At 49.9% G+C, this 18,514-nt stretch overlaps 1 protein-coding gene across 1 annotated transcript in view; it reads left to right on the forward strand.

Annotated features, from left to right (window-relative positions):
• The first annotated feature begins 17,617 nt into the window (after positions 1–17,617).
• LRRC41 (leucine rich repeat containing 41) overlaps positions 17,618–18,514 on the forward strand; it is a 31,536-nt gene continuing 30,639 nt past the window's right edge. Inside the window, exon 1 of the mRNA XM_088471609.1 lies at positions 17,618–17,879. Coding sequence (XP_088327735.1) covers positions 17,777–17,879 — 103 coding nt within the window. The 5' untranslated portion in view covers positions 17,618–17,776. The remainder of the gene's footprint in view (positions 17,880–18,514) is intronic.

Genomic DNA, 18,514 nt, shown 5'->3' on the forward strand with positions numbered 1-18,514 from the left:
GCCAACATATGGCCATAGGCCGGCCATCCTTTCCTGTTAAAACCAGAAATCTCAGACCACCAATAAGGAGTCCGATTTCCGTCAGGAACTTGAATGGATCACATAAATCCACAGAGGCCGGACCACAGTCAATGAGGCCACACCAGCCGAGAGGACTGGGGACTGAATGGCCGCACCATAAGTTCCAGAATAATATGGAACCTGAAAATCACTAAGAAGAAACACAGGGTGAGAGCAACTCACACCCTGACAAGATGCCCTCCAGAAGAGGGAGCCACATGAGAACGCTCCCAATTCTGACACTCACCTGGTTGATATAAACTCCCTGATAGAAAGAGAGAAAGCCAAAGCAATAGACCATGTAATGGCTATCACAACCAGCGGTTCCATTAACTTTCCCCGGAGTTAACGAAGAACCACTCCTAACTCCCAAGGAGTCCCTAGGGAGGACAAATGGAGGCATAATCCAGAAAACACTCCAAAGGATGAACTGGATATCAGAGCGGAGCAATTCCATATCCTAATCATACTGACAGTGTAGAGATCTGCACTGTCAGGAAGGCCAGGCCGAGGGTGAAACCCAAGCCAGCCGGAAGGAATGCCAGAATATCTGGAAATCCTGGACACCAGAGGATCGTATCGATAGGTATAATACCATAAGAATTATGGCTGCCACAGTTTGTGGTAGGTCCCAGCAAAAGCTGATCCATGTGCTCCAATCATTCCAATGATGACAAAGCCAGGGAAGCCGTAAGACCACTGTAGGGACGTAGTCAAAGACAAACGACCCAGGTCCAAGGCAAACCCCAGGACCCTGAGACAACAGGTCTGGGTAGTGAAGCATCAGGAATGGAGTATCGATGGAGAGACTCCGAAAAACCAAGTACCCCTGACATCTGGGGCAATCAGGAGCCACCAGCAGAAAAGCATATCTGTCTCGATTGAAACACTTCCCTCGAGGAAGAATGGAGACTGGAGAACACAGGTACGCAAATTGGAAGAACCACTTCACCGACAAAGAGTCACTGAAGGTTGCTTCAGAATCCCAGAGTTGGACTGTAACACCATAGTGTGATAGAGTCAGAAGGCCATGAGTGTCACCTCAGGAGGGCCCCCCCCCCTGCTCACCAGGAGATGAAACCTCTCTTGGGGAAGAGACTAGTCCCCGGGATGCACGTCATAACGGCTGAGGACTCCCGCTTCCCAATGGAGAGCACCTGAAATGAACACTGTCGAGATGGTCGGGAGGAGACCCTCAGACAATGTTCGAATGTATGACATACCTGACATTGCCACCCAACGAACAGTATTGCTAAAAAGGAAGCCACTGTTCTGACCCTGTCGGACTGAACTTTTTCAGGTTCACCGGGAAACAAGGGCTATGCCAGAGTGAAGGCCCAAGACAGGCTAAAGTTCCAACAAGTTAATTGACAGGATGGAATCGACAGACATCCAATTGCACTGAAATGGATGCGAACCAGACACTGTCCTTAGCAAAGAATACCCTGGACGAGATGGTCATAGTCACCCGAAAAGGGACCGACTTGCCTCCGGGGAGAGCAGCATCGTTTGAACAGTGATCAGACAGAAAAACTTGTTCCATCTGGAGATAAGCCAATTATGGAAAGGCCTGGAATGGAACTAAGCCCATTCCACCCTTCCAAAGGCAGACACTGAATAGTGGACCATGCATCCCAGAGTGCAAAGACATATGTCGACTGCGCAGACATCCATGTACTCCTAATGGAAGAGTGGAGATGCCGTCTTACGCCAGCAGAATTCTCAGATTCTGAGAATCCAGCAGGGCTCCTAGGTGAAGAATACCCAGAGAGGGATGCAGGGAGGACTTTTTCCCCATTGATTAAACGTCTGCACCCTGAAGAAGCCACAGTCAACCTGACCCGGCTGTAAAGTACCCCGGTGATCCTGCTAAGAGCAGGAGGCCATCCAGATACAGGAGCATTGGGATATACTGAACAGAAGAACTGTCAGAAAATCCAAAACGCTGGTAAACCCCTGTGGGGCTGAGAACAGTCCCAACAGGCAGAGCCCGAAAAACCGTAAGTGCTGTAATACAGCAAACCTCAGTCCATGCTGAGGCAAGGTCTCTGTAAGTGCCCGTAGGCACGCGTCCTGTATATCCAGTGATACCATAAAGTCCCCAGGTTTCAAACATAGTATGATGGAGCATAGGGATTGCCTCCTGAGCCCAGGTAGCTTTAGGAACTGGTTCAGGGAATTGAGACAGAGAATAGGCCAAAGAGGACCATTCAGCCACCGCACCAGAAAGAAAGCAGAACAACCAGTCCCTCGCTGAGAAAGTGGGGATGGCCCAATTAGCTCCGCTTACCCCAACAACTGTATAGCTTTCTGGATTCGTAAGGCCCTGTTCGGGTCCAAATAAGGGCCTGCGTACCATCACATGGAAATAGGCCGCCTGAGCATAGAGAGGGCGTACCCTCCTATCCACGTAGCCGCGGCAACTAGACACTAGTACCGGGCGAACTGAGAAAATCGCCATCTCCCAGTGGTAGGCCTGTCTCGTCATGCTGACGATATATCCGTAGGTTCAGAAGCAGGATCGGCTGGCAGTCCAGGCCTGCTCGGTTGAAGAAACAGACCTTTAGGCTGACCCAGAGGACAAAAAGACTTAATAGACTTAGTCTGAGGCCCTGTAGTGGGCATAGCTGAAGGCGGGAAATTTGTACTGCCACTGTCAAGGTCAGGACCCAACAAGATCTACCCTATAGATGGTATCTGCACCTCTGCATTCCCAGAGCGCAGCCATAGGGTATTACGGAGGATACCGTCGCAGCCGGAACTCTGAAAATTAGGAGACTGGTATCCAATATAGGCATGTCCACCTATGACAACTGCATATATTACGTGAGCGACCAAATACATTTGAACCCCAGACGTGTTGGTGGGGAAAAAACATTACAAATGCATCAGCTCAGTATGCAATAGTATTAACCAACCATGCTATAGCCATGGTAGGATGGGTAACAACCCCTGAAAGCGAGTATACTGATTTCAGGCAGAGTTACCACCTACGGATCAGAAGAATCCGACCACGCAGGAATGGGATGCGTAGTAACGTCTGTAATCCGACGAGTAACACGCCCATCCACCCCATGAGGGGCTCGTGATGACCCTCAGGGAATTTGGGACAGGAGGCCAAACACTGTTGTAATACCTCATAACTGACAACAGCCAGAGTCCCGCCATGCGATCCCCCCGCTAGTCAGCAACAGGGAACCAGAAGGCACGCAATACTGAGGGTGTATGATACAGGTGCAGGTCAACATTCACTCTAACCAGAATGGACCTGCCACCAGCCCAAAGCAGGGATAATAATACTTGAAATTGGCTTCCCCCCGTGTAAGAGGGAAAGAGCCCAAAACAGTATCCAGTTCACGAAGAGCCAACTGGGATGTAACCACAGGGCGTCAACCACGCCACTTTGCGTTTCGTAGAAAACGACATCCACCCAGGGTGGCCGTGGGAATCCCTGCAAGGGGAATGACAGACTATGGTGGCACCAGGGGGAATTCATATACTGCGAAAACCCCCTGCAGGGAGCAGTAGTCTGTGTCAGGGGAAGAGTGCAAGAAACTGCGAGATACCCTGAGATGAAAAGGGCAGTATGGTGAAGTAACCCCCAGGTGAGGTACAACAATGGGGCCCACCCGGCGATCCGCAATTGAGAGGATCCCGAGAAAACAAACCGCCCAAGGGGGTCGTGAAAGGGGCCGGCACCAGATGACGCCACACACAGAACCCTTTATGAAACAAATCCTCCGCACTAACACCTGCAGCACATGACTTGCAGGATAGCAAAAATGGGTGCCGTATAACGCTCTATCTCCTGGTCAAACATATCTGACCAATCTTGGCGGAAATATCAAGCAGTGCTATACTGGTCCTGACTGATGCTAAAATTAGCCGCAGGGACCCATTTTCAGCGTATGCAACACACAGTTCCAACGAAAATGTGGCAACGTTCAGCACGCAACAGTATGTGACAAACCTCACAAATATCAACGAGTATATAAATGTGAGGTCTCAGAACCACCCTAAGTACAGCTGTATTAGGGCAGATAAAGAAAAGGGATAGATATACACTGACAGGTGAGAGAATTAAATACAGACAGTCAGCACTACGATAAGTCACATACCATGCAGATATATACATATATACATAAACATGTCATATAATATACTGCACTATTACACTGCATTCAACTTACCCAGATTCAGTGTCTGGGAAGGCTACAGCGCTGTGTACACTGACCTGATGGTGAGGTACGCAGGGGGACTGGACTCACTGCCATCTCCGGAGCTCTGCTGTTGCACCACAAGAAAATGGCCGCTGAAGACCTCAGAAGAAGCGTGGCCCGCGGAGGAAGCAGCTCAGCGACTCCAGACTATACATACTGAAAGGCGCGCTGAGCTGAGGGGAGGAGCCGCTGTAACAGGGAAAGCTTCCTCCCCTGGCCGGCTATTAACCTCCCGGGACGCCGGCTCCCAGCGCCGATCAGTAAGTCCCTGGTGGTCTAGTGGACACACGGGGTATGGGGGGCCCGCCGCCACTGCCGGCGCCTCCGGTCTGTCCCCGGAGACCGGAGGCACAGGACTGCATATTAACTGCGCGGATCACCGCAAGCGGTGATCCGCGACCTTACCTGCTCCCCGTAGATCCGGCAGCAGTCCTGGGCCCCCGCAGAGTCCGGCTAGTACAGACTCTGGGGTCCCGCTGAGATCCCCAGATCTGTACTGGCGTCTCAGCGCCGGCGGGGTGACGGAGCGGCAGCTTAGACGTCCTATGGACAGTCCGACGCTGCCGCTCTGAAAGTCCAAAGTAAAAATAAAAAAAACTCTGTACTTAGAAAAAAAATATATAGCTTAGGGGCTGTTAATCAGCTCCCCACTGCACTAAACGGTGACCCGACTCCGGCCGGGCACCAACTTAAACTGAGGTGCCTCTGGCTGGGGGTGGGAAATATAGGGAGAGTGGACCCAAATGCATCCTGGGAGCTAAAAGCTTTAACTGCGTGGTGCCCGGATTTGGTTCCCAACCTATACCCCAAGGTCAACCCTGTGGACCCCCTATGGACCCTGAAGTAGAAAAAGGATTTGCCCCCCAGCACATTGTAGCAAAATCAAAAATACTTAAATCCTACATGATAATAGAAATTCAGAGGTATTAGTTACATACATTTGCAAATATATGAATAAGCGCTGGGCCAACGTCAAGGCTCCTCTATACCAGCGTCCCTAACATTAAGGGGTTCACGTCCGAGAAGCAAGGCACCCCAAAAAAATTCCAGCCAAGAACCATCCCCAGGGCATCACACGAATCTTTCACATTTCATTAACACTTATTGATTTATCTTTACACATCTATCCTTTACACTTCACTATCACCTTTTTTCTCCTTTTCGTGTGATGTCCCGCTGGGTGGAGTGCGCCCTCTATGGGGTGGCGCCCCTGTTCAACCGCACTGGTCGAACATGTCTTGAGCCAGCCCTGAGCCCGTGTCACATATCCTTCTTCCCCAGCCCGTGTCACACAACCCTCTTCCCCAGTCCGTCACACACAGCCCCTGTGTCTGTCACATCTCCCCTTCTTCCCCAGCCCCTGTCACATCTCCCCCTCTTCCCCAGCCCCTGTCCCCAAGCCCCTGTGTCTGCCACCCTCTTTATCTGGAGCTCCCTACCACCCGACCCATGAGACTCTAGCCCAGCCCGGCCTTGGCCAACACCTACCTGCTGCGCTTGCCTGTATTTTTCAGTCTACTCTCCCGGGCTCTCACACCCGGCGGCTCCATGGTCTGACTCAGCGGTGCAACGTCATGACATCACACACGCTGCGCCCGTCCGGCCTCCCTGTGTTTGCCGGGACTAGTCGGGACTCAGGAGGATATAGCCGCAATCGTTGTGCTGGGTGCCCTGCTTACACAGCAGGTAACTGTCTGCAGAGGCAAGGGGAACACATGAACTGGGCTCCCAAAATTCCTAAGGGTTCGGGGCCCCTCAGAATCTCGGGCCTGGTACAAGTGTCCCCTTTGCCCCCCATGTTGCCGGGCCTGACCACAGGTTGCGGCCCTCAGACTAGGTTCCCCAATAAAGGTGCTAATGAGCTCTGGATGGAGCGGAGATGGATGAAGACGTACAGTGTAGTCGACAGACTGGATCAGAGCCAAACTGACAAGATGGTACCAGGGAGAAGACGTACAGTATGCAGGTCACAGACGATTGCCAAGGTCAAAACCAGAATACCAAGCGCAGTACCAGGGAGAAGACTATATCGCGTCACAGACAAAGCCAAGGTTAGGAACGAGCAATGACGTCATACACAGGAAAGCTGGAGAAGGTTTGGGAGCCTATACTCTAGCACAGGAGTGCTCCCTAAAACTTCCTTAAATAGGCAGGACTTGCATTTGGCACCTTCTGTGATGTCACCTAAATGTGTACTTGGCCCTTTAATTTCATTACAGGTCAGGGCCCGCTGCTAGGGGAGCCGCAGCCGCCTGCACATTGGAGCCGAACACCGGGAGAGGAAGCTGGAGGAGAGAGCAGCGGGCACTGGAGATTCCCCGCCTGCTGTCCCGCTGCAGACCAGCGCTGCCGGACCCAGTAAGTACATGCCGGGGTCCAGCACGCTGTGACACTGCTGCTGTGTGCTGGGCTGGGGTGACACAGGCTGCTCGGCTGACAGGCAAAGAAGGGGGGGCAGGCAGGATACCCCTGCCGGGCCCCTTCATCAAGCCCGGGCAATTAGTACCCAGTCCCACCTCTCTGCTCCCCTGGTGACAATATGCAAATGCTGCACAAGGCAGTCCCGGCGCATCCACTGTATTGAAAACATTGGTCAATTGCGACCATTTTGTGATTGCGTGCAGGGTTGAATCTTCTCCTCTGTTGGGCTGACTGATTCAATCTGGATACATGTATGAAATATTAATATTAGACAGCTAGCCTCACTATACCTACAGCTGCATATGGTCCTGTGCCACGGACACACAGGGCCTGATTCAGAGCTGAACGCTCTGACCAGACCGCTCGCTCTGAATCAGGGCCCTCCTACCTGTTTTTGGAGCGGCCTTTTGGACGCTCGCATAGCTGTGGGTTACCACCCACAGCAAATGCGAGCGTCCATGATGATGGTCGCGATGGTCATCGGGCTTGCGACGAGACCCTGCAGTAGGGTCTCGCTCCCGCAAGCCCAGGAGTGATTTTGGCTCTGTCAGAGCCAAAATCACTCCCACTGACATCACTACCGGTAGTAATGTCAGTGGGGCCGCCGGACTCAGACGGTAGGCATTCCCATGGGAACGCCTCCATCTGGCAGCCACGCCCCTGGAACGCCCACCAAAGGGGGCGTGCTGTCAGTCATCATCGACAGCACGCCCCCTTTGGTGCGAGACCCCGAGCGACGTATTCCTCGTCGCTCGCCAGGTCTCGCGCATGCGCACGTCGGAGCTCCCTCCGTCGTGCGCATGCGCATTCGCCGAACATCTACCCGCTAGCGAGCGACCTTCGCTCGCGAGTGGGTCTGAATGACCCCCACTGACCACTATTTAACAGGCTGTTGAAAGTGACAAAAATATTTTAATTCCTAATAAAAGCACAACTGTTGCCAACTTGCAATGTATATTGTGGTTACAACGTACAGCAATACCTATGCTAACATCACAAACATCACTGATACAATTGCAGCCGCTCTAGTTTAAATCATACATGCCGACATTCAGTTCCCTCCTTCCGGGAGGGAGCTAAATGTCTGTGCACAGCGGGGGGCGTGACCGGGAGATGATGCGGTTTTGGGGGCGGAACCGGGGGCGGAGCCACGTGACCGCGTCATCGTGGCTCCGCCCCCTCTTCACAATGCCGCAAATATTGGCATTGTGCAGCAGGGGGCGGAGACACGATGACGCGATTCAGCGCGAATTGCGTCATCGGCCCCCCCGCTGCGGGGGTTTCTTGTAGTTGGGGGGGGGGGGGTCAGGCGGCAGCCGGGAGGCTTCCCTGCCTTTCCGGGGGGTTGGGAGCGGCACCCGATATTCGGGAGGCTCCCGACCAAATCGGGAGGGTAGGCAAGCCTGGTTTAAATCTTGATCTGCACTAAATCTCAGAGGAGCATTTATCTATATGGTACAATAATGAGACTCATACACTCACATATACTGCTGACTGATAGTGGAGGACAGTAATATAATGATGATATGAAACAATATATACCAGCTCACATTCACATAACTTCATCTAATAAAAAAACACATGCTATTCATTGCAATATATCTAATCTATCACCAGATGAGCAATTATTTTTGTAATAGAGACATCACTATAATGTCCTTGTGAAATTTAATTACGTTCCTGTGGCATCAGTTATTCAGAACCTTATATTATTATGAAACTCTCCTAGTATTACCAACTACATTATGCCACGCAGTGTCCCTAGTTCACATTGTACCACAGTGCCCCATGCTCCATGTAGTGCCCCAAGTTAATATTATGCCACTTGTAGTACCCCCAGTTATTTTATGCCACATTGTAGTACCCACAGTTATTATTATACCACATTGTAGTGCCCCCATTTCATTTTAAGCCCCATGTACTGTAGTGCCCTCAGTTAATATTATGCCACATGTACTGTAGTGCTCCCAGTTCATATTATGCCACACTGTAATATACCCAATTCATACCATATACATATCATGCCACACTACATTAGTTACCACCAGTTCATATTATGCTACATTTCAGTGCCCTCTGTTCATATTATGCCACACTATAGTATTTCCAGTTAATATTGTGCCATATTACAGTGCACCAGTTTATATTATGTAACATTACAGTGCCCTCCAGTTTATATTATGCCACCTTACACTGCACCAGTTCAGATTATGCTAGATTACAGTGCCCTGTACATTATAACATCTGCTACACACACACACACGCACTATACACACTAGCGCATGTAGGGGGGGTTTCTGAGTACCCATAAACCCACCGTGACCAACCCCAATTTTTTTTTTCAGAGACGGAGACAGCCTTGTCTCCATCTCTGCACCATCCGCAGGCCACCCTCAGAGCTGCTTGGCCGCTGCCTGTTCTGGTGTATTTCGTACTACCTGACACGAAAGCGCTGGCAGCTGAACCGGCAGTGTCCGGGCAGCTGTCAGCCTCTGAGTTTGCCACTGTGTTCCGTGATGGGTGAAAATGAATATCTATATTGCAGTGGTTTTCAAACTTTTTTAAATCAAGGCGCCCTAGAGTATCAGCGTTTTTTCCACAACACCCCTGGACTTAGGGCCTGATTCAGAGCCGGACGCAAGTGGCTGCTCGTTCGCTCCGAGCGATGTTTGCCCAACTGCGCATGCGTACGGTTCGTAATACGCATGCGCGAACCAGTCAGTGCGGCTGAAAATCGTGTGCTCGCAAAATAGCGAATGCCTGCTATTTTGAGTGACTAATGAGGCGTATGTGGGTGGTAACAGGGGAAGGTGCTTGAAAACAGGGAGTGGAGATCCGATCGCAGGCGTGCTTAAAGGTCAAAACGGGCGTTTTATGGGTGTGCATATTTAAAACATCAGCGTCATTAACAACGTCACTGGGGTTTTTTTTAGCCAGAACTGCTCGCAAAATTGTGGTAGCAAAAACCAACCACAAGAATAGCGAGCAGTTCATACCCTGTTCGATGTACTCGATTAATCTAATAAATAGCGGACATGACGTAGGATGCGAGCGGCCAGGGTGCGTAGTTTCCCAAAAAACGAATGCAAGTTTTGTTCGCTCGTTCAGACCTAGAGGCGTGAACAGACCGCAAACAGCGAACGGTTCATTTGAATAGCCACCCCTATTTTTTGGACGAGCGAGCGCAAATAGCCCTTAATTCTAAACTTTGCAAAAATTAAGTAAATTGTGCTTACATCTTACGGCCAATTATGTGCTTCTCTGTCCATATATTTTATGACTGGCAACCACAAGAACTGGTTTTGTCTATCACATTGGCCACGATTCAATTCAAAACGATGCTGAATAGCCACAGGAGGGAGCTCCCGGAGCTATTCAATCCAGCGCGATATTAAGTCAGAGAATGCCAGTCTCGCGACTTAACCTTGGTGTTTAGTCGCGAGAACTGGAATTTTCTGACTAAAGTGCCAGCCGCAAGCTATTAGCGCCACGCTAAGCTAGCAAACAGCTGCGCTGCTGGCACTTTAGTCCAATATCTCCTTGCACCCTCAGGAGAGTGTGAGAAGAAATCTTTAGTTGAACCAAATATCGTGCTGCATTGAATAACTCCCTCCTGGGGCTATTCATCATGGCTTTAAACTGACCAAAAATTATTTTATTTGGTACTAAATCACCAACCCGTGGCATCCCTGCTTGCACCCTGCAGCACCCGGTTTATGAATCATTGCTAGATTGTGTTTGCTAGGATTTCACTTATACCCCTTTTCCACCTAAATTCCGGGTCTGACCCGGAGTTGGAACAAAGTTCCTATCCGGATCAGACCCGGAATTTTGCCGGCGACGACTCTGGATATTGCTGAGTCGGCGCCGATCACACCGGAGTCGGGTCTGCATAGACCCGGCTTTTCCGGAGTGAAAGTGGTCGCTTGGAGATGACATCATCTCCAAGCGCCACTGAAGCCGGACCAATTGGCCGGCTAGCAGCGCACTCCAGGTCATCGTGACCCGGAGTCCGCTGTTCTCGCAGCAGGGTTTCACGGGCTGCGCCCGTGTTAAACCCTGCTAGTTACCTGGGTTGGATTGCCGGGTCACTCGACCCGGCGATCCAACCCTATCCCCTTTTACACCAGGGAGCTGCCCGGGTTAACCCTTCAATAACCCGGGTTTTAGCTCCGGTGTAAAAGGGGTATTAGTTTCCAGCTTTAACAGCACTGCATATAGAGTGCAGCAAAACAGAACCTGTCAGTTTAGAAACCAAATAATCCCCCCTGCACAAGGGTGAATTGGGAAATCAAAGTGGCCATGGAAAAATTTCCTGAAAGTGGCCCCATGTAGGCAAGACCTAATCGACTGTAGACGGCCCCAACAAAAACATTAGTGGGACTAGCAAACCATTACCCTAGCAACAGTACAACATGTCAAGCATCCCAGTGACCGCTATACAGTACAGCAATAATGGCTTTAAACTACATACTATGTGGTCAAACACTCCAATAACCCAAACAATGTCAGATAAGTCACTGATGGCAATGTATAATAGTAAATATAAAACAGTAAGATAGTTCTCTATTGGGCATGCATCCAAAAATTATCCATCCTAAAAGCCCTCTATGCCAAATGCATTCGGTATGATTCACCACCGGCCGCATGGCCAGCGGTTCAAATCCCGGCAATGTCAGCCCGACAGAGGAGGAAATCCCGATCGTCCTAAAGGTAAGTATAAACCAATCTAATTCTAGCCCCTAACCCTAACCCTCCTTTAGGGTGCCTAACCCTAATCTCCCCTCTAAGTGCCTAAACCTAACTCCCCCATCCCCGCCGCCTAAACCTAAGTCCCCCCCAGGAGCTCCTAACCTAAACCTAACCCCCCCCACGCGGCTGTCCGCGCCCGGCACCCAGCATCACTTCAATCGGGATGCTGGGCACCGGTCTCCCGGCGTCTGTAAAATGCCAGGCGTCTAGATTTAGACGCCTGTCATTTGACCCTCGCCGGGATTAAGTAGTTGTGAATGCCGGCTGTCGGCATTGCGACGGCCGGCTTCCTAAACGTATACCATGCCAAATATATCACAGCCTGCGCACTCATAAGTACCCACTACAAGAGTTTATAAATATAAACACTCTACACCAGTGGTTCTCAACCTCGGTCCTCATGACCCCTCACAGGTCACCTAGCAGGTGGACAGGTGTATTCATTACTCGCTGACACATTGTAAAAGATTCACAGGTGGAGCTAATTATTTCACTTGTGATTCTGTGAGGAGACCTGGAAAACATGCACTGTTTGGGGGTCTTGAGGACCGAGTTTGAGAACCTATGCTTATTTTCACCCCAAAAAAAGTGCTTAATGCCATTCTTCACCACTTGTGCAAAGACGCTAATAACAAGGATTTTAAACAACTTCAGTACCCCAAATAGTTTTATTAGGGCTACTGGAACACATCTATATTGATCCCCAACGTTAGTGCATCTTTTTGGAGGGTTCAGACTGATTTCCCCAATTCCGAAGGTACTTTCCACCTGTTCTGCATTCGCCGCTTGTCATTTTCGCCTGGTTAGTAATTGAATAGGGCAAAAAGCGGGGTACGTTTTCGTGTCCAAAACACGCAATGTAGGCGAAAAGTCGGGTAGGTGGAACTTTTTTGCTGAGGCGAAACTAATTGAATACGGGCGCATGTCTGAAAACCCAGGTCGGACCCCACAGCCGCCTTGAGAAAGGCTTGAGGCCGAAACGCGTCAGTGTGACTGGAGGGACCGTGGCTGTGGGGTGACTATAGCAATTTAAGAAGTACCACTGGGAGGTGACTTGAACCCGGGTTTTCATTTACTGACTTATGTGTTACATGCTTGCCTTGGTTGGAAGGCCCCATCTGGTATGCGGCCTATTTTTATCAGTGTACTGATTGTGTGGATTTACCTAGTGTTACAGTATTATACTATGGTTGTTTTTTCATTTTTAACTCTCCTTTGAGGTTTTGACTTATATCATCATTGGTGAACCATATACCATTTATGAAAGAAAAAAACCCTTCATTTGAGAGGAGATGGACCACCTAATCCTACATGTAAGTAGGAGTAAGAAAATTTGTACTATATATATGAATTTGTCTGTGGTATATCCTTCTGCTTTTTTTGAGGGATTATTGGAGGAAGGATAACATCAGAAGAAAGAGAAGCTCTTGTACAAAGACTGACATTGGAACTTTACTTACATATTTATATCTCAGAAAAAGGAGCGCTCGATACTTTGTATTTTTGTGTACCCATATACTAATACTTATCTCTCCCATGCGCAGTAGAAAATCACCGGGAAAATGGCCGCCACGCCATTTCACCGATGTTCTGCAGTAGACAACAGGCACACTCTAGAGCCCGTAGTTTACCGCTGCTCTCAGGGCCTGATTCAGAGCCGCTCGTAAGCGGCCGCTCGTTCGCTCTGAGCGAAGTTCGCACAACAGCGCATGCATATGAATCGTAATGCACATGCGCAAACCAGTTATTGCGGTCGGAAATCGTGCGCTTGCAAAACAGTGAGGGGCTGCTAATTTGATTGACAGAATGTACCGTTTGTGGGTGGTAACAGGAGAAGGTGCTTGAAAAAGGGGGAGTGGAGATCCGAACGCAGGCGTGCCTAACGGTCAAAAGGGCGTTTAATGGGTGTGCATAATTAGTAAAGGAGCATCATCGACCATGTCACTTGGTTGTCTTTTAGCCTGAACTGCTCGCATGATTGCGGTAGGAAAATGCTACCACAAGCACTGCGAGCAGTTCAGATGCCTTTCGATGTACCCAATTAATCTAATAAATACCGGAGATGACGTGTGATGTGAACGACAAAGGGGCGTCTTTACAAAATAGCGAGCGCATTTTTCATTCGCTCGCTCAGTCATAGAGGCGTCAACAAACCGCAAAGAGCGAGAGCTCAATTTAAATAGCCGGCCCCTTTTTTGGAATGACTGTCCGCAAATAGCGTCCGGCTCTGAATCAGGCCCTCAGTTCGCTGATAGCAGCCGGGGAGAGAGGAGGGGCCCCGGACGGGTACTGAACACGGACCCCCTCCTCTCTTGATACGCAGCTAGCAATATATAGAATTATATATGTTCCTGTCCTGCACTATAGAAAAAAAATGTTTTGCCAACTGCCATTATTTGCCATTATTATTATTTAATTACCCATTATTCACCTATTTGAAAATATCAGTTTTCCTCCAAGATGCCAACCAGTGGAGGTCTCTGCATGGCTCACGGAGAGCATTAAATACCTTAATGGCGTAATGCGCAGCCATGTTTCCCGCTAATGCGGATACCCAGTCTAAATTTAAAATCCCCAATAGCCTCTTCTACCAATTTCTGCAAATTAAATATTTAATCAATTCTGTTTAAGGTTGTTTAATTATTAGACCGTTTCCCACTATAGATTTGCTCAGTCTCCGATAAACCTTTACTAAAGGCCTTATCTCTGTAGTATATGATGTGCACAAAGCCACTGGTTCTGCAGCTAAAGACCCACAAGGAGTCACTTGGGAATAAGATCTGGCTGAGACTCCGGATGGGGAAGACTGGACAGACATACTGTAAGAGAAAATACAGCCACAAACTCTATTTGTGTGATAATAAAAGACAATAGCTACAAATCACTTAATCATTGATACTTTGGGCCTAATTCAGAGGTGGACGCAGTCCGGGTTGGTGCTGCGTCTTCGGGGGCAGCGGGGCTGAGAAGCTATGTAAGTGCTGCAGGTGGCGTCTTGTCTAATGTGACGCCCCCCCTCCGGCTTCTCAGATCCGCTGCATGCGTCCAAAGATGCATCGGAGAAACATCGCGACCATCGCGCTGAGCATCGGACATCTGAGCAACCCTAAGGCTTCTCAGAATGTCCACCTTATAGTAACTAAGCTGCTGGGTCCAGTGAATCTGAGCCCACAGAGGCAGACGTTGAGTTTGGAACTCCCTCAAATGATGACAATATGCCTCAGTTTTCAACAACGCTCTCCATCTCCGCCACTAAACGCTTGGTTTGTCTATGAAGCTGCAAGTTGCTTCAAACTGTGACTGGCGTGGCAGCAATATCGGGGCACATGCGCCCTGAGTCTCCTACCCCTGCACAGTCCACTAAACATCAGTTATCAGCGACCTAATCTAAATTGTGTCTACCTCTAAATTAGCGCCTATGTCCCTATCTGTGTCCAAAAACTATCCCCTGATGTCAAGGTTCAGCTCTATCCGAGAATCTCTGATCTACATCCTTCTCTATATAACAGGAAGTAGTGATGAGACCGGCGGCCGCATGGCAAGGGATGTAATACCGACGCCTATGTTAACCCCTACGCCGGAACGCAGAGGACACCAGCCCGAATGCAGGTAAGTCCGGAGCGCCCTTAGCGTTAGCTGCACAGGGGAGGGGGAGTTAGTATTAGGGAGTCTAGCGGGGTTAGCATTGTTTGTGTGCGGGAGATTAGGGTTAGGCACCCCTAGGAGGGAGGGTTAGGCACCACCGGGGGGAGGTTAGGTTTAGCCACCTCCCCGGAAGGGTTAGGTTTAGAGTGCGGGAAAGGAGTGTTAGGTTTAGAGTGCGGGGAAGGAGTGTTAGGTTTAGGCACCCCTGGGGGGGGGAGGTTAGGGTTAGGCACTAAGGGGGAGGTTAGGGTTAGGCACCACTAAGGGAGGGTTAGGTGGGACAGGGGAGGGTTAGGATACTTACCTACCCCAGTCGGGATCTCCTCATGTCGGGCATCTGCTGTCGGGATTTGAACCGGCGGCTATTCCAATCCCATTCCCTATATAACTATACTCTCTGTGACCTGTTATCAAAATAGATTAATTAGACATATTGGGCCTGGGTCAGACGTATTGTGGTTACATCTGCAATCACATTAAGTGCTTGAAAGTAGATTTGGAAATCCCAATGCACTCTGAGTCGCATGTACCGAACACTCCGCCGCCAAGATCAGTCATCATCAGTGTCGGCACAGCCATAACCAGCCCATGCTGGGTGCAGACAGATCTTTGTGTATGCACCACTCAGAATTGCCCACAATACCATCTCCACAGCCAGTTATCGCCCTTTGACATCCATTTAGCTGCACGTGGCGATACAGCTGAGATCCATGCAACAGCCTCTTCCTCCCACCCTATGCACTATCACAGCAGGCTATGGCAGACGTATCAGATACAATACATGACGAGTATCATTCACATCTCCTCTAAATCCTTCAGGAAGGTTTGGGAACGATCAGCCTCATGTTATTCCCTTATTCTGGCTCAGGGTTGTCTGGCTCTCAAGACTGAAATCTTTGTCCCCATTTACTTATACCTTCTCCGTCAGTCCCCTTGGTTCCTACTTTCTCCCTCCCTACCCCACTCTTTACCTTAAGCGCACTAAGTAGGTTACAATGGCCATGATAAGTAATATGGGAAGATATGATTCATCTTGGGGAAATACAGAAGAGGAGAAAGGAGAGGGACCAGACATAAGGTAAAGGTACAGCGGCAGGATCCATACAGAGTTGCGTCATGGCACTGGGGTAGGATGCAGCGTGGGCATATGGGTCCTAGGCAGATCCGTAATATACACAAGTCAGCATAGGAGGGTGCCTAGGGCACTGGACTTCTGACGGCTGCGTATTCTGTTGCAGTGGCTAATTTATACATGCCCCTATAACGGCGTTCAAACGCACTGGCACGCCTACGTTTCGCCGACCATCCCTCTGTCACCACCCCCCAAATGCTCTCTGCCTGTCACTCACTCTGTGGTCTCCGTCATGGCAGTACGATCGCAGTGGAGCATTCGCACATGCGCACTGCGATGCATACGCAGTACTCAACAATCGGCCATCTGCGTACGCATTTGCATTAGCGATCCTTGCTGAATCAGGCCCAATGTTCGGTCAGATGGAGTGAAACTTTGAGGGTCATGGAATGGGAACTCTGAGAGAATGCATTTATCTACCTATGTCCCTTCCAGTATGGAATACATATGAATTATCCCGTCAGCGGCAGGCCGACACGGCTGAAATTACCGATCGTCCCCAGGTAAGTATGAACTAACCTAACCCCCCTAAGGGGTGCCTAGCCCTAACCTTCCCCCCAGTGCCTAACCCTCCCTCTAAGTGCCTAAACCTAACTCCCCCTTCCCCTCCGCCTAAACCTAAGTCCCCCCCGGGGGTGCCTAACCCTCCCCCTAGCCTAACCCTAAGTCCCCCCCCGGGAGCCCTAAACCTAACCCTTCCCCCCCCGCGGCTGTCCGCAGCGGCGCCCGGCATCACTTTGATCGGGATGCCGGGCGCTGGTCTCCCAGCGTCGGTAAAACGACCGGCGTCTACATCTAGACGCCGGTCATTTCACCCTTGCCGGGCTATGACAGTCGGGAAGCCAGCTGTCGGTATAATGTCAGCCGGCTTCCCGATTGCATACCTTCCAGTATAGATCATGTGCAGGGGTTCCCAACCACGGTCCTTAAGACACACTAACAGTCCAGGTTTTAAGGATAGCCATACTTGAGCACGTGTGTTAATTATTTAGTACTGCAGTTATTTTGATTTTACCACCTGTGCTCAGGCATGGATATCATTAAAACCTGGACTGTTAGTGTGCCTTGAGGACCGAGGTTGGGAATCACTGCATTAGACAATAATAAGTAATACTACTACTAATAATAATATTTTATCATCTATATAAATGCAAGCAGTAGCATATATTTAATATAGAACAAGGGAAGGGATGTTGTGATCATTATACAGGAATAATTCCACTGAATGAGAAGATATAATATAATAATAATGAATGATATCAACTATGATACTTGAACAGGGAGGCGAAAGATACTGATCCGACCTTCTCAGGATAGCATGCATGATAATTTCTTACGTCTTATAATAACCAGTTCTTTGACCTTCCCAAGATGGCGACCACGATACGCCACGTGATCTAAACAGTTAGTACGTAGACCTTCCCAAGATGGCGGCCCCCTACCCACCCTGATTGACAGCCTCGGCCGGCTCGGTCTCTCCTGTCTTGTCCGTCGCTCCGGGTTTCGGTTCCCCGTGAGATGAGCCTGTGACCGGGGAGCTCAGGCCATGGAGGAAGCGTTGGAAGATGCTGGAGGGACCCAGACTCTGTTTCAGCTGTGTGCCCGGGCTGTAACTGCCAACATGGAGCGGCTGGAAGAAGATGTGTGGGGTGAGGGGACATTATCCGCCTGAGGTGTGGGCGTGAGGAGGGTACTGTCCCCCTGCGGTGTGGTGCTTAGGGGGGCACTGTCCCCCGAGGTGTAGTACTTAGGGGGGCACTGTCCCCCTGAGGTGGGGGGCACTGTCCCCCTGAGGTGTGGTGCTGAAGGGGGGGAAAGTGTAAGCATTAGTGAGGCACTGTCCTCCATTAGGTGTGTGAGTGGCACTATTCCCCATGAGGTGTGGTGCTAGAGGGGGGCACTGGCCCCCCGAGGTGTGGGGATGAGGGGTACTATCCCCAATAATGTGAGCAAGTTAAGTGGGCACAGTTCCCCTGAGGTGTGAGGGTGATGGGCACTGTCTAGGTATGGCTAACGCATTGATGGAAAATAAGGACGGAGCCATCGATGGTATTAAACTATGCAATGGCTTACCATTGTTGGGCTCTGTTGGCCACGGTGAAGGGCTAAGCCTAGTAGCTCTGTGCCGCAGTGTAAATGTGAAAAAAACCTATTTATGACGGGAACTATCTGCATCTCCACCATCGATGGTAAAACTCTCTACTGTACCATTGATTGTTTCTAACCATCGATAGTTGTTGGCCATCCCTAGTACTGTCCACCATAAGGTGTGGGCACTGTCGTC

The sequence above is a fragment of the Taudactylus pleione genome, unplaced genomic scaffold (assembly GCF_031769625.1).
Source record: "Taudactylus pleione unplaced genomic scaffold, aTauple2 ptg000115l, whole genome shotgun sequence".
Taxonomy (NCBI): Eukaryota; Metazoa; Chordata; class Amphibia; order Anura; family Myobatrachidae; genus Taudactylus; species Taudactylus pleione.